Below are 24554 nucleotides of genomic sequence, written 5' to 3' on the forward strand. Positions count from 1 at the left end.
GTTTTTCAAACTTTATCATACACAGGATGTCTACTAGACTCTTTGGGCAGATTTAAGTGAGTTATTCCTTAGAATTACAAGCCTACAATATAAAACGCCAAATTTCCGTGCAAAATAATTGTACCGCTTTCAGCATCAAAAATCTGAAATAATCATACCGTCAGGGAGGTTAACTGACAATTGCATGGTCGTGCAAAGCTGTACCCAAATAAAAGTTAGGTTCTTTTTTTCACACAAATAGAACCTTCTTTTGGTGGTATTTGATCACCACTGTGGGGTTTTATTTTTTGCTCTATAAACAAAAAAGACCAACAATTTTGAAAAAAAAAAAAAACAATATTTTTTGCTTTCTGCTATAAAATATATGCAATAAAAAAAATTTTAAAATCAAATTTCTTCATAAATTTAGGCCAGTATATATTCTGCTACATATTTACCAATAATCCAATGCTACATAAATCCCAATCAGCGTATATTGATTGGTTTGCTCAAAATTTATAGTGTCTACAAACTATTGTACATATACTGGCATTTTTATTTATACTTTTTTATTCTAGTGATGGTGGCGATCAGCAACTTATAGCGGGACTGTGATATTGCAGTGGAGAAGTGGACACTGACACTTTGGAAACCAGTGACACTAAATATGCACTGTCACTGAACTAACGACACTGGCTGGGAAGGGGTTAAACATCTAGGGCAATCACAGGGTTAACTGTGTGCCTAGCCAGTGTTTTTGTGTACTGTATGTGCTTCTTTTACTAAGGGAAGTGATGTATTTTATACCCTGCTTTGCAGGGACACAAAATCCATGACTCTCCCCCTGTCAGAACGGAGCTCTGCATTGTTTACGCAGAGCTCCATTCTGTGTCTCTGCCCGATGATCGGCGGATGCTGGCAGGCATCCATTGCCCGGCACCCTCAGATTGGCTTCTGCTGTGAGTAATCACAGCAAAAGCGGCCTACTTGCGGCGCACGCTTTCCCCCTAGGCAGAAGTGCAGAATCACGTACAGTATATATATGTGATTCTGCACAGGAGGGCCTCCTTGTAGCAGTATATCTGATATAGGGTGGTCCTTAAGTGGTTAAAGTCATATTAAATCCAAAATATATTGCAGCTTACCAATTCTCAGATGTGGTGGCTGAATTTGTTTTCTATTTTTTTTCCTGTATTTTCACCCGTTGCTCCATCCAGTAGGTCCTCTATTTTTCATCTTCGTTTAACAGTCCAAGCTCCCCAGCAAAAGTGGAAATTGGAGACAAACCACATAACATCTACAATGGCCAGCTTGTATTTGTTTTGGTAATACATTTATCCCAAGAGGAAAAAACTGTTGCTGTAAGTGTTAGCTGGGATTTGGCTTTAATTTGTTAGCCAAGTTCATCTAAGGCCAGGTTCACATACGTGCAACCGCGGTTCCCAGCATGAGGCTCGGTGCGTCCTTGTTCACCAAAGATGGACAGGCCCTTTTGGAATGTGGACCATGGTCACCCCCGGACATGTGTGAACTGGTTCCATTGCGAGACGGGCACACTCGCATGTCATGCAAATTGAATGCGGGGAAACCCACATCCAATTCACACATATGTGAACACAGCCTTAATTTGCTGGTCAAACACTATCCTCTCCCTGGACTTATCATACTGCTGCCCAAAGGTGTCCCCATTGCCCTTCCAGTGGAGACACCCTAAGACATTAGGGTTTAACTGGCCAAATTACCAGGTGAAAATAAAGTAAAAAAGCCACAAAAATCAAATGAATGCTGCAGCCTATTCACATTTGAGGTTTGATAGCTGCAATATATTGCAATTTTGGTTTTGATTTTAATACTGTTTTAATTTGTTTTTGCCAGGGAGAGTCCTAAAAAATACCAGTGCTCATCTGCCAGGTCTGAGAAGAAACATGTCAACAATGACAGCTTGACTTATACCAATACAGAAAAACATAAATAAAAAGCTTTTACTTTTTACTTTTACTTTTCACTTAAAGTATATCTAAAATAATTCTTTTTTTCTGTTTTGGATAAAGCAGAAAATGGTAAAAAAAGAAAAAAAACTTTTTTTTTTTTGCAACCATATTTCAATTATTAGATATACATTTACTTTCTGTCCTGCAAACACAACAGAAAGTGAAAGGAAATCTCTTCAAAGTTAAGGAAATCACCTTAGACAGCTGTCACCAGAATAACTGTCCCCCTTAGAAGATTACCTCTTTATTCCTGTTCTGGTGACAACATTTTAGACTTGCCTTTATCTTTCAGTCCCAGACTTAACTTTATCTTAAAGTATTGATATTGATATATATTGATCTGATTCTTAGCAGACAGCTTCTACTCCCCAGAGGATCTCCATGGTCTCCTTGGCTTGTAGTGTAATATAACAAAAATGGAATTTCACATGCCACTCCACTGCTAAGAGGTCCAGATACAACTTTATTATAATAAACCCTCAAAATGCTTTGGGTACTTTTTGCACTGTTCCCCTGATTTTTGAATAAATTTGTATCTGAACCTCTTATGCTGCGTACACACGACCGGTTTTCCCGTCGGATTAAACTCTGAAGGTTTCAGCGGAATTCCGCTGAAACTGTCTTGTGTACACACGATCACACCAAAGTCCGATCACCTAGAACGTGGTGACGTACAGTGCGTACAACGAGGTTAGAAAAAGGAAGTTCAATAGCCAGTAGCCAATAGCTTCCGTCTCGTACTTGCTTCAGAGCATGCCTCGTTTTTGGTCCGTCGGAACAGCATACAGACGAGCGGTTTTCCTGATTGGAATTGGTTCTGTCGGAAATATTTAGAAATGTTCTATTTCTAGATCCGTCAGAATTTTCGAAAAAAAAAAAAGTCAGATGAGGCATACACACGATCGGAATATACGATGAAAAGCTTCCGTCTGACTTTTTCTGTCAGACATTACGCTCGTGTGTACGCGGCTTTAGTAGTGCTGTGGCACTTTGATTTCCATTTTTGTAACAATAAAACCTGACAAGGTTATAACCCTCCCCCACTGTAACCTAAAACTAAAAATAGTTGCACACTTTTTTTTAAATAAAATGCATTTTATAGAGTTAACTTTAAAACCGTATTGCTACTCAGTGGGGTAACCATGCTAAAGATGCATTACTTCAGAGAGAAGACTTTCCACTGGCAGACAACACAGAGGTATAAACCCTCTTTAAGGCTTTCATCAACATTTGAGCCTCAAGGAGTTCTATAGTAAGTAAAAATATCTTACCTAATGCTGTTCTTGCTGGTGTGGCATCTTTTTTTATCCAGAATGATACCCAGGAGAGCACAACTGTTAGTATGCAAGGGATATATGTTTGAATAGTGAAGTATCCCATTCTTCTGCTTAAATCAAAGTATACCGTCATGACGATGTAATCACCTGATAAGACAAATAAAGAACATATTTTAGAGATGCATATCATGATAAACATAGTGACCCCAAAGCTGAAAATGTCTTAACAAGCTTGTGAAGAAATCAATGCTCTTATGGTAAAAGGTCACACTTCTACAAGAAAACACTATACGGTGAGGGAAAAAAAGTATTTGATCTCCTGCTGATTTTGTACATTTGCCCACTGACAAAGAAATGACCAGTCTATAATTTTAATGGTAGGTTTATTTTAACAGTGAGAGACAGAATAACAAAAAAAGTATCCAGAAAAACGTATTTCAAAAAAGTTAGAAATTGATTTGCATTTTAACCACTTCCCACCCGGCCACTGTACACATATGGCCGGGTGGGAGTTTCCTCCTTCTGAGTGGATGTTCAAGAATGTCCTTCAGAAGGAGGGGGATCGCACGCGTGCGTGCCCTTGCGCTCGTGTCACCCGGACATGGCGCATCTCCGATTGGCAGGAGGGCTCTGTGATTGGCCCTCCTGATCACAAGACGACTGTGTCCAATCACAGCCATCATGTGATGTAAGCAGAGAGCTGGTTGCTAGGCAATCGCCTCTCCTCTCCTCACACGGAAGTTGTCAGTGAGGAGAGAAGAGGTGATCACACAAACCATTTATTATACACTTAATGGGATTTTTTTTACCAAAGACATGTAGCAGAAAACATTTTGGCTTACATTTATGACAAAATTTGATTTTATTGGATTTCTTTTAAAACAGAAAGTAGAGGGGGCGTGGCCTGACGCTGCAAGGAGTAGGACGTGTGTGCTCTGGGCTCCGTCCATTACTCCTTTTAAACTACACCCTGCAGCACACAAAATCCAGCATCCACCTGGAAAACCTGCCTGGGGACTCTCCACACACCCTGACTAACCTCTGGAGGCCTTCAGCCACACGGCGGCCATTCAGGAAAGTCCCCGGCTCCGGCCTACGGCCATCTTGGTACACCTGCAGCAGCCGCCGCAGTCCGGAAAGTCCCCGGCTCCGGCCTACTCCCGGAGCCCGCGGCCATCTTGGTACACCCGAAGCTCCACAAAGGCACAATAAATCCGCTGCCATCCGGGCCCCATTCCACATTTATAAGCCTTAGTCACACTCACACTACCTTCTGAACCCCCCTGCTGTATTCCTGGAGGGGCCTTTCTTGTCCTGGCTGACTAGTTTGATCCGGGCCTACGGATTGCTCCACACCGAGGACGCCCGCCGCCATCTTGGGGCCTGCTGTCAGATAGGAGACCACAAGAAGATAGAGGTGGTGGATTGCCTGAGAGCCCGGTCCCTCTGCCTTGATCCCCTGTGGCCTGACGCCATCCTGCGACCTGTCGGCCTGACCTCTCCAGCATCAGGGACACAGTGAGTAGCGGCTCTCCCCTTTATCCACGAACCGCACAAAGACTCTGCAGCATCTGGGCTCCAAAGTCTGTGCCCACAGAGGGAACGCTGTGTCCTGAGGGGTGCGGAACTAAACCGGCCGGCCCCCATCTGTGGGAAAGTCTGCGGCTCCGACTTAGTTCTGGAAGTAGACGGCCATCTTGCTACTCCACATACACCCTCCTCCATCCCTCTTCATTTTACTGTATTGGCAGCACGGCTCTCTCCTCTCATAGAATCTGTGCACTGAGTGGCCCATTACCACCTCCCACAGTACCTACAGGAGTCCCCTGGGTTATTGGATACCATATTTGGGACTATGTTTTTGACCATTTTGTGCATGTACTCTGATGTGAGTGTGAGGGGCCCTGTCCAGCCACCAGCCTTACAGCTCCAGCTATGCCCGCCAAGACACCTAAAACTCGTTCCACATTAGGCAAAAGATCCGGGAAGGGTTTGAAACCTCATACAACTGCCTCAAGCTCTATCCAGCAATATTTAGCTGGCGCACGCAGTGGACAAGCCAGAACTTCAAGACCGAGTATCTCTCCCTCCTCCCATGCTGCCTCAGTGAGGGAAAGTTCCCCTGCCTCATCTTACTGCTCAGACCTCATGGAGGATCCCGGATCCCCTGCTGGCTCAGAAATGACATCGTTGATGAGTGGTCTTAAAAAAGAACTTGCTGGTATGTTTCACAGCTTGGAGAAATCTATTAAGAAAGAAATTACCGCTGTGAGAACTGACATGTCCCACCTCTTGCTTAGGGTAGAGGAAACGGAACAGCGTCAGGACTCCCAAGCATCAGCCATAATAGAATTACAGGAGACTGTTACCCAGCTCGCATTTGCTCATCGTGCCTCTCTCTACAAACTCGAGGACCTACGTATCAGAGGCCTACCAGAAGCAACCAGAGACAATGACCTAGAGCCATCGATCCGAGGAATTCTCAATACAATCCTGGAAAATCCTGTCACTGACCCACTGCGATTTGATCGTGTACATCGCGCCCTGCGCCCTCGTAATGCAAATTCAGACCAACCCAGAGATGTCATTTGTCGTTTACTTCGAGGATAAAAACGCCATCATGACAAAACTGCGATACACTCCTAACATTGACTTTGACGGAGCAGTCCTTAAAATATTCCCTGATCTGTCCAAGGAAACTCTGGATCGTCGCAGAGCCCTAAAACCGCTCCTTGAACACCTGCGCACAGAAGGGATTACTTACAGATGGGGTTTTCCAGCCTGCTTGATTGCCACCAAAGGTGGTCGCTCTCATACTCTTCGCTTTCCAGAGGAACTCTCTACCTTCCTTCAGGATCTCAATCTTCCACCTGTGGACCTCCCGGGCTGGCAAGACCCCATTCCGAAATTCTCAAACCCCTTGGACCCCCCTTGGAGGAAAACTCAGTCAAAGAAAAGGCGCACGTCAATCCCGGGATCCGCACAGAAACATGGCTGAGATATGCCTTTTTCTACTCATCTCTGTTTGTCTTTTCTTTTTTTTTTTTAAGTGTTTACGGATACCCAAAATTTAAATTTCCATTATGCTTGGGTCAGACTCTTTGAACTCTATTTTCAGCCTCATTGGCTTAGAGGAAGTAGACCTGACATTCATTTTTTCTTTTTTTTTTTTTCTTTTGGGTATCCCATTGTTTAAATTCAGTTTTTCTGGATCTGAAAGGTTCAATTGCATTCTTTATTGCAGGGTTCGTTAGGTTTACCTTGATGTTGTAATTAATATTGCTTTGGTTTTCATAACCTTCCCTTTTCCTGTTTGTTATGTTATATCTCTCATGTTCAATTTTTTTTTTTTTTTTTTGCTGGAGCTCATTACAGGTAATCTGATATATGTTTTTTTATTTAACAGGCCGAGTGCTGGCGGGGCGCACTGCTCTCTCGTTCTTTTTCCTTGGTGCATACCCCGCCCCCCTTCCCCCTTTTCCCTTTTGGGGTTGGTGAGACCGGGCGGCCCACAAGGTCTCTCACCCAGACTCTCATTGGAGTTCTGGATGGCCGCCTGTTCTTTCTCTCCCCACAGGGACCACTGCAGATTTCTGCGTGTCTTACTGATTACTCCCACAATTGTGTTATTGCATTTACATGCTTTCTCTTTGTGTTCTCCCTTCTCCTTTCTTCTACCTTTTCTGACTATTTTTCCCCAACCTCCTTCCCCCCCCCCCCCTCCACGTTGGCATGCATGGAAGTATAGGATAGGATGTCCCACTCTGTTGTACCAATGGCGACTCTGACAATTACATCTTATAATGTCCGCGGTCTTAACATTGCTGCTAAACGACACCAAGTAATACGTGAGCTAAAGCATACTGCTTGCTCTGTTGCCTTTCTTCGGGAAACGCATTTAACCCACACTACACCGGTCAGATTGACCTCACCCTACTTTCCGCAGTGGTATTACAGCCTCTCTGACACCAACAAGGCTAAGGGTGTTGCCATTGGTTTCAGTAGTGGGATATCTTTTCGCCTAACAGATATGCTAGCAGACGACTTTGGTCGCTTTCTCTTCCTTAAGGGCTTTATAGGCAACACCCAATGCACGTTTGCAAATATATACTGTCCGAATCAGAATCAACCAACCTTTTTCTCACAAATCCTCACTAAACTATCACAATTTGCCAAAGGTATTATTGTCCTTGCTGGTGACATAAACATGCCCCTCGACCCCACAATGGATACGTCCCAGGGCCGATCAAACATATCGTTTAAACAATTAGCTTTGTTAAAAAAAGACTCATAGATCATCAATTAATAGATGTCTGGCGCCTGCTCCACCCTAAGGACAAAGACTACTCACACTTCTCTGCGACACACCAGTCTTACTCTAGAATAGATAATATATTTCTGGACCACTTCCATCTTCCTCTACTCAAATCTACACATATAGGAACCGCAACTTTATCTGACCATGCACCTGTGACAATGCGCATGACCATGCCCACCTTAACCCGTAGCACCAATAACTGGAAACTTAATGATTCCCTTCTCTCTAATCAAACTGAAGTCTCCATGTTGGCCTCTCACTTGACGCATTACTTTAAAGGGAACGTACCTTCTGTAACTTCCCCATCTATTGTATGGGAAGCTCATAAGGCCACTATACAAGGACGATTCATTGAGCTAGGTGCAAGGAAAAAAAGGGAACATGGTCACCAAATTGCACAGGTACTGCAACAAATAACTGACCTTGATAAACAACATAAACTTTCACTCCACAGCGCTCATCTCAAAGCCCTCACGCTTACGTGAAGAACTGAAAAACCTTCTAGACTTAGACACTAAAAAGAAACTTCATCGCATATCACAGAAATTCTATGAATGGGGCAATAAACCAAGCAAATTGCTTGCTAGATCCCTTAAGGCTACACAAACTAAGTCTTTTATTCCTAAAATTAAACTTCCAACGGGGGAGCTTGTTCATGCAACTCCACATATTGCCAAAGCCTTTAGGGAATTCTACGCAGATTTATATAATGTTACAAATGGTTTATCTTCTTTGTCCCCATCAGAGAGGCGCTCTCGCATGCTCTCCTATTTGAGGGCGGCAAATCTCCCTAAACTGTCTAGGTCAGCCCTTAGGGAGATGGAAGCAGATTTTTCAGTTGAAGAATTCCAGACCGCTTTAAAATCCTCTCCTTCAGGTAAAGCTCCCGGCCCTGATGGGTTCACTATTCTTTATTACAAAACATTCCAAGACATCTTACTTCCTCGCCTCACGGCTTACGCTAACTCAATTTCCCAATCTTCAGGTTTATGCCCAGAATCCCTTTCAGCACATATTACTGTTATACCTAAACCCGGTAAAGACCCCACTCTTTGCAGCAGCTACAGGCCAATTTCTTTAATAAATGCTGACATTAAACTATTTGTCAAGGTGATGGTCAACCGCATACTCCCTCTACTGCCCAATTGGATCTCGGCAGATCAAACAGGTTTCATACCACATAGAGAGGCTAAAGATAACTCCTTACGGACTATTTCCTTAATCCAGTATGTTCAAAGATGTGCCCAGCCCACCCTGCTTCTTTCTACTGATGCTGAAAAAGCATTCGATAGGGTGGACTGGGACTATCTTAAGATGACCTTACGTCACTTTGGATTGGGCCCAAAGATGTTTCACTGCATCTCTTCACTTTATTCTGCCCCCTCTGCGCAAATTCGCATAAATGGCTCGTTAAGTGATCCCTTCACCTTGCATAATGGCACTAGGCAGGGATGCCCTCTCTCCCCCCTTCTCTTTGCTATCTTTTTAGAGCCCTCCCTAGCCACAATTAGACGCAATATAAATATACGAGGTATCCAAGTAGGTGCCAGAACTCACAAATATGCCGCCTATGTCGACGACATACTCTTCTTTATCCAACAACCACATATCTCTCTACCTAACTTAATGTCAGCATTCTCTACCTTTCAAACGATATCAAACTTTAAAATAAACCTTTCCAAATCTGAAATTTTAAACATTAACCTCCCCAGGTCAGAAGCGGCCTCTTTGAAACCCTTTTTTCCATTCAGATGGGAACAGACTCACATGAAATACTTGGGTATATACCTTACACCTAAACTGCACTCACTTTTTAAGTATAATTACATCCCGCTGTTAAATAACATTAGAGAGGACCTAAGAAAATGGGCTAATCTATCATACTCATGGTTGGGGAAAATAAACATCATCAAAATGAACATTCTCCCTCGCATATTATTTATTTTTCAGATTATCCCACTGGGTGTACCTATAGGGTTCTTCACTATTCTGCAAGCGATGATCTCCCGCTTTGTGTGGAAGAACAGCCGCCCCAGAATATCTAGAGACGTTCTTTTTCGCTCCAAGTGTTCTGGGGGTCTGTCACTCCCAAATTTTAAGTCTTATTACCATGCTGTTATACTGTCTAGATTGGCAGACTGGAAATACTCTGTTAATTCAAAACTATGGGTACAACTAGAATACTCTCTGAGTGGTGTAGATCTTTCTGTTGCCCCCTGGTTACCCCGAGCTTTTAGGAATATTACCCACACTGTTTCAGCACTCACCTCGTCCACATTGGATATCTGGGATGCCATGCACAGGAAATTTTCCTGGAACTATGACTCTCCTCTGTTGCCTCTTCTTAACCACCACTATTTCCTACCAGGTCTATTGGACCCAGGATTTAAATCCTGGTCTCCAGGAGAACCTCTTCTGTTGCATCACGTCTTAAATGCCAATGTAATTAAACCTCTTCCGGGGATCCTCTGCTCTAAACCTATCACATTTATGGATAAGTGGAGATATTATCAATTGCAACGCTTTATACGATCCCTTCCCCACCCATTACGAGGCTTACAGGATCTAAATAGCATAGAAGAAATACTCCACCCAAAAGACCCCCCTCTGCATGGTATCTCATTATTTTACAAAGCTCTTACTGATCTTTCTAATCCTTCATACCCACACTTCCTGGCTAAATGGGAGTTAGATTTAGACTCTCCCCTCACAGACACTCTGAAAGATAAAGTCTTACAACTCGCTCATGTCTCCTCACTCGCTTCAAAAATGGCAGAAGTCAACTACAAACTACTTTCCAGATGGTACTATACCCCAGTTAAAATGCACCAAATGTTCCCCGACAGCTCCCCATTGTGCTGGAGGAGATGCGGGAACGAAGCCACACATGCTCATATTTGGTGGCACTGCCCATTAATTCGGCCCTTCTGGACCAATGTTCTTAATCTTATATTACAGATTACAGACATCAATCTCCCTCTAGATCCTTGGACCATCCTCTTTCATGCTACTAAAGAAACAATTGGTACCTATAAACGTTCACTCCTTCCTCATTTACTGAATACTGCCAAGGCCCTAATCCCTACTCTGTGGGGTCAACCCACAATCCCGTCTGTAAAAAATTGGTTACATAACATCTCAGAGGTTCATCATTTGGAGGACATAACTCACAGCATTAGAGGTACTTCCCAGAGACACACTTTAACTTGGGCACCCTGGATAAAGTTCACATCCTCATCCCACTATAAGGAAATCATAACACAACCCGTATGAGCTTACATTTTTAACCATTCTATAGGACCCTTATGACTTAATTTCAGAGATTTCTCCTCTCCTGACTGTGGTTTATCCTACCTCCACATACTTTCATACTTATTGGTAATGTTACACTAAAGTATGACGACACGCATGCCAACCCCCCCCCTCCCCCCCTCTTGATCCCACTCTTTAACCTCTCTTCCATTCTTACCTCCATATCTTCTTTTCCCTCACTTTTTCCTTCTATCTGTCTCTCATTCTGTTTTCTTTTTCCAACTACTTACTCTATTTAGTTGCAATCTTATTTCTTGATTGTCTATTATGCTCACATAAGTTATAAGCCTCTGTTTAGTCTATGGCTTTATTTGTCCATTCATCCTTTTATGCACTTACAGTGGCAATTATTTAAATGTTGCGTTATGTTGAGATTAGGTGCACAACGCACCTTTTGTATTTCGCTCATAAGATTGTTTATAATATATTATTTGTTTATCTTATCTTTCTTTTGTAAAAATTCCTTAATAAACAATTATTAAACAAAAAAAAACAGAAAGTAGAAAATATTGGTGTTTTTTTCAAATTTCCGCTTCATTTCGCTTATATCGCAAAAAATAAAAAACTGATTTGTGAATAAATACCACCAAAATAAAGCTCTATTTGTGTGAACAAAATTATAAAAATTTAATTTGGGTACAGTGTTGTATGACCGCGCAATTTTTATTGAAAGTGCGAGAGCAAGATTTCTGGCACTCAGGTGTCTTCTATACAGGTAACAAGCTGAAATTAGGAGCACTCTCTTAAAGGGAGTGCTCCTAATTTCAGCCTGTTACCTGTATAAAAGTCACCTGTCTACAAAATCCACAATCAATCAGATTCCAGTATTTCTCCACTATGGCCAAGACCAAAAAGCTGTCCAAGGATGTCAGGGATGAGATTGTAGACCTACACAAGGCTGGAATAGGCTACAAGACCATCGCCAAAAAGCTTGGTGAGAGGGTGACGACAGTTGGTGCAATTATTCACAAATGGAACAAAACAAAAAGCAAGTATCAGTCTCCCTCTGTCTGGGGCTCCATGCAAGATATTACCTCGTGGAGTTTCAATGATCATGAGAACGGTGAGGAATCAGCCAAAAACCGCACAGGAGAATCTTGTCAATGATCGCAAGGCAGCTGGGACCATAGTCACCAAGATAACAATTGGTAACACACTACACTGTGAGGGACTGAAATCCTGCAGCGACCGTAAGGTCCCCCCGATCAAGAAAGCACATGTACAGGCCCATCTGGAGTTTGCTAATGAACATCTGAATGATTCAGAGGAGAACTGGGTGAAAGTGTTGTGGTCAGATGAGACCAAAATCAAGCTCTTTGGCATCAACTCAACTTGCCATATTTGGAGGAGGAGGAATGCTGCCTATGACTCCAAGACCACCATCCCCATCGTCAAACATGGAGGTGGAAACATTATGCTTGGGGGGTGTTTTCCTGCTGAGGGGACAGGACAACTTCATTGCATCAAAGGGACAATGGACAGGGCCATATACCGTCAAATCTTGGGTGAGAACCTCCTTCCCTCAGCAAGGGCATTAAAAATAGGTAGTGGATAGGTATTCCAGCATGACAATGACCAAAAACGCACAGTGAAGGCAACAAAGGAGTGGCTCAAAAAGAAGCACATCAAGGTCCTGGGGTGGCCTAGCCAGTCTCCAGACCTTAATCCTATAGATAATATGTGGAGGGAGCTAAAGGTTCGAGTTACCAAACGGCAGCCTCGAAATCTTAAAGACTTGGAGAGGATCTGTAAAGAGGAGTGGAACAAAATTCCTCCTTAGATGTGTGCAAACCTGGTGGCCAACTACAAGAAACATCTGGCCTCTGTAAATGCCAACAAGGGTTTTGCCACCAAGTATTAAGTCATGTTTTGCGAAGGAGTCAAATACTTATTTCACTCATTAAAATGTAAATCAATATATAACTTTTATGAAATGCGTTTTTCTGGATTTTTTTTGTTGTTATTCTGTCTCTCATTGTTAACATAAACCTCCATTAAAATTATCGACTGAGGGGGCGCATGCGCGGCGCAAAGCTAGACGGAAGCAACTGAGCGGAGCTTCGTGCACAGCGGGATCTTCATCGCCTTCCCCGGGGCGAAAAACCACAGTTTCAGACTCAAAAACCTCCTGCACCCCCGGGGGAAAGATCGGTGCATGCCGTCCACGAAGTCACGTCGCAGGAAACCAGTGCAAAAGTCCCTAACCAAATACCTCCTCAGGGTGTGGGAGATGGCGGGGAAAGGCCAAAATGGTGCCGATTCACAGCGTGCGCCGGCCTTAACACATAACACAGCAGCCTCTTCTGCACACTCATCGGGTGACGGTGAGTACCCAGTGCAGTTTACAAAAGCAGACCTGGACGACAGCTTAGCAGCTATGTATACAAAAATAGCAGAAAAGTTTCAGACTGAACTTTTCAAGTCCACTAACACTCTTCAACAGGAGATTGCAGTACTGGGGGGAGGACAGATCTCCTGGAGACCAAACATGACGAGCTGCAACTCGTATACACTGACCTCCGCAGGGATCATGAGGCTCTCACTGAATCAGTCTCGCAGCTACAATCTCATTTAGAGGACTTAGACAACAGAAACCGAAGGAACAATTTGAGGATCAGAGGGGTCCTTGAGTTGGTCACAGAGTTAACCCCTGCCATCCAAAAGTTTTTCCAGTCCTTGCTGCCTGCCTCCCCAGTATCTGATTTCACTTGCGATCGAATTCACAGGGCCTTGCGCCCTAAACCTCCGGAAGATAAGCCTCCCAGAGACATAATACTGTGCCTTAAGGATTTTTTGATTAAGGAGGAGATCCTCAGAGCTTCCCGCAACACCCCCAATATAGTGCTGGATGGCACGAGGATTCAAATATTTCCGAACATATCCCCTGCCACACTTGAAAAATGTAGAAAGTTTAAGGAGATCACCGTCCCGCTATAAGTATCAGTTACAGATGGGACTTCCCTTTCAAACTCCAAGTCCCATACCGTGGGACAACGTATACAGTCGTCACCATTCAGGAGGAGAAGGAGTTCCTAGTCAAACTAGGTCTTTTGGCTAAAGAGGATCTTCCTAGGATGCCCACCACCCCACGCCCTTCAGCCATTTGGTCGACCCCTTCGCCGCAGAGAGACCGCAGGAGACAGAGGCAAGACCTTAGGGATCGGTTGAATTAGCAATCGGTTGCTCCCCTCTCATCTTGGGTACAAACTTCTTTAAGTATTTTGTTCATCTTTGATGTTAATAGTTTAAAGGACTTTACGTGATGGTTCAGGAGTGAGCCGGACACTTGCGGGGGTAGTGCTGAAGCTTATCTCCTCTCCGTGTTGGACACTTTATCCCCCTGCAACTGTCCCTTGTCCTAGTTTTTTTTTTATATATACCAGTTTCTCCTGTAAGCACCCATCAGCAACATGCTTTCTTCATGCTGTGCCGGCGTACAGCGGTGCCCGTTTGGTTGTCCCCCCACTCTTGCAGTAACCTACAGGAAGAAGGAAGAGGAATTGAGGACAGACTCTTTTGGTTTCCCTCCTTATAGCTATTTGATGGTCATTTATTATTTTTATTGCTTTTCTCAGGTCACCAAGAGTGTTGGGCACTTGTGCCCCTTTGCTCAGGAAGGTTCATTCCTGGTGAATTACTACATTATCCTTCAGTCGGGTTGGTTCTTCCCACCCTGACCCCAATGTTTATTTTTGCTCCATTCAGGTTTTTTGTTATTTTTTTTTGTTAGCTACGGGACACTGTTATATTCTGATTTTGCTGAAACTGACTTTAGTACTATAGCCATTATGGCAGGTTATGATTGCTATCCTTTCATGGGCTCCTTTGAATCTGATTGGACTTCAGGGTGCCTCACTGCAGCTAGTTGGGAAAACATGATGGCCTGCACCTCGGGGCCCTCCCCCAAAGGCAAATACCTATATGACCAAATTTATTTAGAATGGGTGTCAGAATAATTTCCCATAATGTCAGAGGGTTTAACTCCCCTCATAAAAGGAAAAAGGCCTTTACTTTGTATAAGCGCCTAAAAGCTGACATTATCCTTCTGCAGGAGACCCACTTTGCTGAGGCCAATCACCCTACTTATTTTAAAAAGTCATATGGTCTTGGTCATTACACCACGTTTGGGTCCAGGTCCCTAGGGGTGGCGATTTTTGTTAAAAAAAATATTATGTTTGATATTGAAGGCATCTACAAAGACCTGGCTAGCAGATTTATCATTCTTAAGGGCTCCATACATGGGAAGAAAATAACGGTCGCTAATGTTTATGCCCCTAATGAGTCCCAAGCTTCCTTCTTTAGTGCTTTTTTTCAGATACTGGACAGATTCTCCTCCCCGCACATGGTGCTTGGAGGAGATTTTAACTACAGATTTTAAAACTGTAAAAACTTTACTTCACACCCACAACTTCAACTTGGGAGACGCTTGGAGGGCACACAACGTGGGCGCTAGGGAGTATACCTTCTACTCCCACCCTCACGATAGCTACTCTAGACTGGATTACCTATTTTGCACCCCCATACTTTTAGCAAATTCAACCGACGCAGCCATACATCCCTGCCCCTGGTCTGACCATCAGGTGGTCTCTCTTGGTATTTCCCACATAGGCCTTAAACCTTCTGCTGCAGGTTGGAGACTTAATGAGTCCCTTCTCACAGACCCACTACTAACCTCCCAAATCTCTAAATTTATGGAGGAATATATATATTTTTTTTTCCATAAAGATTTAATTCAGTTTAAGAACATACACAAATAGAACAAATCCGATACAGACGTCTTATGACAGAAGATAACTATACCATCAGATTGGTACTCTTTGAGAGATACTTGGAGTGACATTTTGAAATACAATGAACAAGAACTGAACGTATAATAGACCAGTAGTGTAGAGGGGCAGAGGATCTTTTTCTCATTTTTTCACCTCCCCCCCTCCGGACACCGACCATATGAGGGGACAGAGAAATGGTTCATTCTTGATCAACAATTAAAGCCAAGTGCATCCTGATAAAGCTATCGAGATAGCAAAAGGAGTGTACCATAAATTAAATTACATTGTGTATGTTCAATTAGTACCTATAGAGAACTACTTATTCGATACTGAAATATACCAAAAATCGGAAAGGACAAAGAGAACAGGGAAGAGAAAAGTAGAGAAGAAAACAAGGAGAGAAGAGAAGAGAAAGTAAAGATAGAGGAGAATGGGGAACACAGAAGGGGAAAGAATGAGAGGGGGGGTATCAGGGAGAATCACAATTATGGAGGAATATTTTATCACTAACAACATAGATGAAACCTCCCCATCCATCTTGTGGGCAGCCCATAAGGTGGTGATTCGTGGCCACCTAATTCAATTAGCAGCCAATAGAAGAAAGGAGAAATCAGAGGATATAACTAGACTTACTGCTGATCTAGATAAACTGTACCATCTGCATTCCCAAAGTCACTCTCCGGGGTTACTCCACCAAATTAATTCCAAGAGATTTGAATTGGATAAAATTCTTACTGACCATACTGAAAAGTCCCTTAGATAGTCGAAAGCTAAATTCCTACTGCACAGCAACTCAGCCTCGGCTATGTTCGCAAGGAAGCTTAATCAATCTTTTCAGCCCCCCTCACACTTACAAACTTAGAACACCTGACAGTAACCTGGTTTCCCACCCGGCAGAAGTCCTACAGGCTTTTTCTAAATTTTATTCTGACTTATGCCGCGTACACACGGTCGGACTTTTCGTCTACAAAAGTCCAACGGACGCTGACGGACTAAAGCTGGCTGGTAATCCGATCGTGTGTGGGCTTCTCCGGACTTTCAACGTACTTTTTTAGCCTCAAATCCGACGGACTTTAGATTTGAAGCATGCTTCAAATCTTTACGTCGTAACTATGACGGACCCCGAAGTCCGCTCGTCTGTATGCTAGTCCGACGGACAAAAAAACGACGCATGCTCATAAGCAAAAACTAAACGGAAGCACTCGGTCTAGTAAAACTAGTGTTCGTATTGTAGGTAGCACATTCATCACGCTGCAAAATCTGTGATCGTTGAATGCAGCGCATTTTATTTCTTCTTTACGAATGCTCTAAAGAACGAAGGTGTTTTGCTGTTCATAATCAGAGTTCTCCCAAACTGATTTCTGGATTCTTTTTCTCTTTGATCTCATGAATGATATAGTATGCATTTTAAAAACAATGTTTCCATACTAATAATACTTTTTCCCCTTTTTTTTTTTTTTTTTTAGGTTTGTAAAGTTACCACAAAGAACCCATTATTCTTTTTTTTTTTTATAGTGATTATTTTTTAGTTTTTAGATAAAGTTAACCCAAAGCACCGTTTTTGGTTATGTAAATTTTTTTATTTTCAAGACTTACCACTTGAACATTATTAACATTAGTAATGTATTTTTGGTGTGTTTTTTCCAAACTCAATGAGATTGTTGTCCCTTGTTAATTTAACATTGTGTGTAAAATCAATGATTTAAAAGAAAACACATAAAGTCTTTTGCTAAACTCAAAAAAGATCCATTTATTCATGGTCAAAATAAAATAAAGAGGAAGTCAACGCTGGAAAAAGTAGGTGTACCAGAAAATTGGGATCTTGCGGAGTCCATATAAGAGGGAGCACAATCTGGTCCAAGAATCCCAGAGATCAACAGCACCAGCAGATGATCTAGATGTCCCCAGACTGTGGTCCTACAACAGCCTGCGTCTTCTGTCAGACCAGACTGAACCCAGGTCATCACTTTCTTCTCTTCCCTGCAGCCTTTCCTCCACGCTGCCCTGCAGCCTTCCCTGTAGCCTTCTTTTGAGGCTGTGGCTCTGGTGTTTCAGTTGTGGCAGGAGGAGGAGGAGGAGGAGGAGGAGGAGGAGGAGGGGGGCTGCCTCATGTAGTTGGGTGTTTTGTGTTAGCGTGCCCTGCAGCCCCTTATGGATTGTTTCCCCAAATAGGCGCTCACAAATGAGGCGCTGCTCCCAATCCATCTGAAGAAGCCTGCTGGCTAAGTAGCAGCCATAGGATTCTTCCGCTTCGGGGGGGCTCCTTAAAAAACGGGTGGCCTCTTGCATGAGGCGCAGGGATGCGTCCTGTGTGACCATCCCCTTCCTGGCCCTTTTTTTGGGAAGGTGGAGGGGAGGCACTTGGGATTCGGTCAGGCTCCTACTGGGCCCAGCCACCTCACTTGGCCCAGCCACCTCACTGGGAGCAGCCACCTCACTGGGAGCAGCCACCTCACTGGGAGCAGCCACCTCCTGCCTGACACTGGGCCCAGCCTCCTCCAGGATGATGGTGAATCCGGCCTCCTCCAGGCTGTCCATGGGCCCGGTCTCCTCCTGCCTGCCACTTTCCCCACATTCCTCCTGGATGGACTCATCCTGTGTATAAAAAAAGGACAATAGTTTGAGTATATTTTTTTGGGTTCATCAATGACACACAGTTTGCTTCTCATGAATAGCAAATTCAATGTGAATACATCTCTTTAATAAAAGAGTCTAATCAGACACCCTAATTATTTCAAGCAGGTGCCAAACATATTTAGCCACTACTGTCAATTGATATGTATACACAATTTTGAGTGCAAAATTATTTTAGACAATTATAACATCCAGTTAACATCATTAATATTAGTACAGTAAATATTTGTTAAAATAATTTACCTGACTCCAGATGGTCATATCTGGTTCATCCAGGATGGAAGACCCAGCTTGCTCCTCATCAGCCTCTGCTGGGGTGGAGGGAAGGGTGGAGGGAAGGGTGGAGGGAAGGGTTGAAAGTGATGGCCTGGCTTCATTCTGGTCATCCAGAAAACGGAGTTGATTGTAGTACCACAGCCTGGGTACATAAACATCATCTGCTGATGCTCCTGATCTCCTTGATTCCTGGATCTTCTTATGCTCCCTCTTATACATGTTCCTCAAGACCCCAATTTTCTTGAGCAATGTCTCCATTGTTGCTTCCGGGATGGTCGCCTGGACAAAGGCCAGAAGTCTCTCCAGCGTTGACTTCCTCACATGCTTTGCATAATACTGAGGGTGTTTCACCTCCCACAAATTCCTCATCTCTCGATATTTCGAAATAAAAGCTGTAAGGAACTCTGGATCCTTAAATAGGGGATTCATTATATCTGGAAAAGATGAAGTCACAAGACAAAAAACACTTTTATTATAGGTTTCTGCTAACCCCTCATCATCTTCTCCCTATGTAGGCCTCATCAATCTATCAAGCCATATAGGCCGCTTGCTACAAAGTCATGACCATAAAACCCAAAAAATATATATCTAAAATTACCTTCGTTTTGTAACGTCCTGGTCCACTATCACCTACCACAGAACGTACGTACGACACGTGCGCAAGGGCCCTCTTTACACACTACGCATGTGTGAAACTCCGCCTGCGTCGCCCGCCCCTGACGTTCGAAATTAACTCATGTTCTCCGCCCCCTAATTCGACGCACAGAACGTACGTACGACACGTGCGCAAGGCCCCTCTTTATACACTACGCATGTGTGAAACGCCGCCTGCGTCGCCCGCCCCTGACGTTCGAAATTAACTCATGTTCTCCGCCCCCTAATTCGACGCACAGAACGTACGTACGACACGTGCGCAAGGCCCCTCTTTATACACTACGCATGTGTGAAACTCCGCCTGCGTCGCCCGCCCCTGACGTTCGATTTTAACTCATGTTCTCCGCCCATTTTTTGTTACGGCGCGTAGTGGAGTTAAATAATGGCGGAGACACCTGAAATGTTGACGACCTCAGGTAGTGGAGACAGCCCGGAGGCTGGAACGTCAACAAAATCTATGAGGCCTAGATTTAAGGCCTCTAATATGAGTTTTAAAGAGATGGTGGAGATGGTGGCCATTCTTCACAAAGACGACTATGATGGGAAGTATGGGCCGTACGCACGGCCAAATTTGCGCAAGGCCAAAATAATGGCGAAGGTCGTGGCCACTTTGCAGGCATCTTTTGGGGTCCAGCGCTCCAAAGATCAACTGAGAAAAAGATGGTCTGACCTGAAACTCAGGGAGCCGGATCAATACCGACGTATCCGGAAAGTTCTTAAAAAAAGTAAGTACTTGTCGTGTTTTTCTCTTGTGTTTATTACCTTGTATACTGCTCCATGTGCTTTTCCTTCCTATACGATTTTTTGTTCATCATTTTAAACGATCTTTTAATAAACCTCGTTACATATCTATAGATAGATCTATATATATATATATAGATATATCTATAGATATATATAGATATAGATATATCTATATATCTATAGATATATCTATATATATATATAGATATATCTATATATATATAGATATCTATCTATATCTATCTATCTCTATCTATCTCTATCTATCTCTATCTATCTCTATCTCTATCTATCTATCTCTATCTATCTCTATCTATATCTATCTATATCTATCTATATCTATATATCTATATATATAGATATATAGATATCTAGATAGATAGATATATATATATATATATATATCTATCTATCTAGATAGCTATATATCTATATATCTATAGATATCTATAGATATCTATAGATATATATATATATATATATATATATATATATATATATATATATATATATATATATATATATATATATATATATATATATATATATCTATATATCTATATATAGATATATAGATATATATATATATATCTATATATCTATATATAGATATATAGATATATCTATATATAGATATATATAGATATAGATATATATATAGATATAGAGAGAGAGAGAGAGAGAGAAATATATAGAGAGAGAGAAATATAGAGATAGGTAGATAGATAGATATAGAAATGTAAAACATTCTTTTTGAATATTTTAAGTTATCTTAATTTTTTTTCTTTACATTTAGTTAGATATTTAGAGATTTTGTTCCAGATATAGAGAGAGATCAAAAGATTATTAACTATATTTTGAGATATTGATATCTATCTATCCGATACAGTACCTGACCGCGAGATTGTGTTTCCAGCGCGATACCATCGCGCTGGTTCTCGGCGACAGGGTACTGTGAATGTCGCGCTGGCTCGCTCATCGGGAAAGGAAAACTTTGTTTTCCTTCCGCGATGAGTGACAGGCAGCGCTGACAGCTGTCTGGTATGAATCCTGAGGCGGGAACACCGCGCCAAATTTTCAATGAAAAAACCGGCGTGGGTTCCCCCCTCGGAGGCATACCAGGCCCTTAGGTCTGGCATGGATTGTAAGGGGAACCCCCTATGCCGAAAAATCGGCGTGGGGGTCCCCCCCAAATCCATACCAGACCCTTATCCGAGCATGCAGCCCGGCCGGCCAGGAAAGGGGGTGGGGACGAGCGAGCGGCCCCCCCCCTCCTGAGCCGTACCAGGCCGCATGCCCTCAACATGGGGGGGTGGGTGCCTTGGGGGAAGGGGGCGCCCTGCGGCCCCCCCACCCCAAAGCACCTTGTCCCCATGTTGATGAGGACAAGGGCCTCTTCCCGACAACCCTGGCCGTTGGTTGTCGGGGTCTGCGGGCGGGGGGCTTATCGGAATCCGGGAGCCCCCCTTAATAAGGGGGCCCCCAGATCACGGCCCCCCACCCTGTGTGAATGAGTTTGGGGTACATGGTACCCCTACCCATTCACCTAGGGAAAAGTGTCAATGTAAAAAAAAACACACTACACAGGTTTTAAGAATAATTTATTAGTCAGCTCCGGGGGTCTTCTTCCGACTTCGGGGGGTCCCCTTCCGACTTCTCCCGGTGTTCGGCCTCTTCTCCCGGTGTTCGGCCTCTTCTCCCGGGCCCCACCGCTATCTTCTTCCAGCTCTATTGCCAGCGAGGGGCCCGGTCTGCTGCCGCTGTCTTGTCGCCGCTGTCTCGCCGCCGCTGTCTCGCCGCCGCTGTCTCGCCGCCGCTGTCTTGCCGCTTCTTCTCTTCTTTTCTTCTTCCTCGATGTTGACACGACGCTCTCTCCGACTCGAATGCTGTGTGCGAGCTGCGGAGCCATTTATATAGGCGGTAACCCCGCCCCCTTACGACGTCATGGTCCCAGCATGCGCAGGGACTCTGGCGTCATAAGGGGGCGTGACCCCAGAGTCCCTGCGCATGCTGGGACCATGACGTCGTAAGGGGGCGGGGTTACCGCCTATATAAATGGCTCCGCAGCTCGCACACAGCATTCGAGTCGGAGAGAGCGTCGTGTCAACATCGAGGAAGAAGAAAAGAAGAGAAGAAGCGGCAAGACAGCGGCGGCGAGACAGCGGCGGCGAGACAGCGGCGGCGAGACAGCGGCGACAAGACAGCGGCAGCAGACCGGGCCCCTCGCTGGCAATAGAGCTGGAAGAAGATAGCGGTGGGGCCCGGGAGAAGAGGCCGAACACCGGGAGAAGAGGCCGAACACCGGGAGAAGTCGGAAGGGGACCCCCCGAAGTCGGAAGAAGACCCCCGGAGCTGACTAATAAATTATTCTTAAAACCTGTGTAGTGTGTTTTTTTTTACATTGACACTTTTCCCTAGGTGAATGGGTAGGGGTACCATGTACCCCAAACTCATTCACACAGGGTGGGGGGCCGTGATCTGGGGGCCCCCTTATTAAGGGGGGCTCCCGGATTCCGATAAGCCCCCCGCCCGCAGACCCCGACAACCAACGGCCAGGGTTGTCGGGAAGAGGCCCTTGTCCTCATCAACATGGGGACAAGGTGCTTTGGGGTGGGGGGGCCGCAGGGCGCCCCCCTCCCCCAAGGCACCCACCCCCCCATGTTGAGGGCATGCGGCCTGGTACGGCTCAGGAGGGGGGGGCCGCTCGCTCGTCCCCACCCCCTTTCCTGGCCGGCCGGGCTGCATGCTCGGATAAGGGTCTGGTATGGATTTGGGGGGGACCCCCACGCCGATTTTTCGGCATAGGGGGTTCCCCTTACAATCCATGCCATACCTAAGGGCCTGGTATGCCTCCGAGGGGGGAACCCCCTCGGTTTTTTCATTGAAAATTTGGCGCGGTGTTCCCGCCTCAGGATTCATACCAGACAGCTGTCAGCGCTGCCTGTCACTCATCGCGGAAGGAAAACAAAGTTTTCCTTTCCCGATGAGTGAGCCATCTCGGCGCTGGCCCCTGCGACGGGGCTCGTAGGTGTCAAATCTCGCCGAGAAGTGCGGCGAGATTGACACAATATCGCGGTCACCTACTGTATGTCTTTATAATTTTAAATATTGAGGTAAAATAGGAACTCTACACAAACCACTTCACTACAAATGTTGGAAAATTACTATGTACTAAAATATCTGTGTGCTAAGTAGATTAATAATTTTTTGTTTCACATAGGGGAAAAATCACTCAGCCAACAAGAAGACAGTCCACCCCAAGCCAAACATGATTGGGAAATCAGCCCAAGTCCCACTGAGGATGTGGAGGAAGGAGAGGTGGGCGACATGGGCACCCCACCAGGTGAGTGTCTGACACACCAGCTTACGTTAATCTATGCATGGCTGCCTTTTGTTTAATGTAATTTGTCTACTCTATTTTTGGGGATCTGGTTGTGCTTCATTCAAGCAACAGTGCCACCCCCGAGGATGTGGAGGAATTAGGCTACATGGGCACCCCACCAGGTCAGTGTCTGAGACAACAGCTTTATTTATGGTAAGGTAAACTATGTATGTGTGCATATTTCTAAAGACATTTTTTGGTTTCATTCCACTTTAGGTACAACAAGAAGTGACTATTTCACCTCTGAAAGTGCCCAATGGCTAATTGGTCAAATAATGGCCTGGAATAAAGACATGGATGAAATGCGTAATCGGCTGGATCGTATGCAGCAGGAAATGAAGGACATGATTGATGTTTTGGGTCGAATCTAAATGCCCTTTTTTAAACCCCAAAACATCAATCATGTCCTTCATTTCCTGTTTTGCTGACCCCATTCTGGGCCTTCTCTTTCTTTTTTTGGCTGAACATAAATGGCTGTTTAACCTAATTTAAAAAAGGAGGGCTGTTTCTCGTAAATACCTAAAAAATCCACAAAAAAATAAAACTTGATTTTCTCAAAAACCAAAAAAAAAAAAAAAAAAATTGATTTTAAAAAACCAAAAAAAACTAAAAAAACTTGATTTTAAAAAAACAAAAAAAATAACAAAAGTTGATTTTCAAAAAAACAAAAAAAATAAAAAAAAATTGATTTTAAAAAACCAAAAAAAAAAAAAAAAACTTGATTTTAAAAAACCAAAAAAAATAACAAAACTTGATTTTCAAAAAAACAAAAAAAAAAAAAAAAATTGATTTTAAAAAACCAAAAAAAACTAAAAAAACTTGATTTTAAAAAAACAAAAAAAATAACAAAAGTTGATTTTCAAAAAAGCAAAAAAAATAAAAAAAAATTGATTTAAAAAAAAAAAAAAAAAAAAAAAAAAACTTGATTTTAAAAAAACCAAAAAAAATAACAAAACTTGATTTTCAAAAAAAAAAAAAAAAAATTGATTTTAAAAAACCAAAAAAAACTCAAAAAACTTGATTTTAAAAAAACAAAAAAAATAACAAAAGTTGATTTTCAAAAAAACAAAAAAAAAAAAAATTGATTTTAAAAAACCAAAAAAAACTCAAAAAACTTGATTTTAAAAAAACAAAAAAAATAACAAAAGTTGATTTTCAAAAAAACAAAAAAAATAACAAAACTTGATTTTCAAAAAAAAAAAAAAAAAAGCCTGTTTG

General features: G+C 43.3%; 1 protein-coding gene across 1 annotated transcript in view; it reads right to left on the reverse strand.

The window, feature by feature from the left end:
* GABRG3 (gamma-aminobutyric acid type A receptor subunit gamma3) overlaps positions 1 to 24554 on the reverse strand; it is a 1294012-nt gene that overhangs the window by 76954 nt on the left and 1192504 nt on the right. Inside the window, exon 7 of the mRNA XM_073614635.1 lies at positions 3242 to 3394. Coding sequence (XP_073470736.1) covers positions 3242 to 3394 — 153 coding nt within the window. The remainder of the gene's footprint in view (positions 1 to 3241; positions 3395 to 24554) is intronic.

Source organism: Aquarana catesbeiana, linkage group LG02, assembly GCF_042186555.1.
Source record: "Aquarana catesbeiana isolate 2022-GZ linkage group LG02, ASM4218655v1, whole genome shotgun sequence".
NCBI lineage: Eukaryota > Metazoa > Chordata > Amphibia > Anura > Ranidae > Aquarana > Aquarana catesbeiana.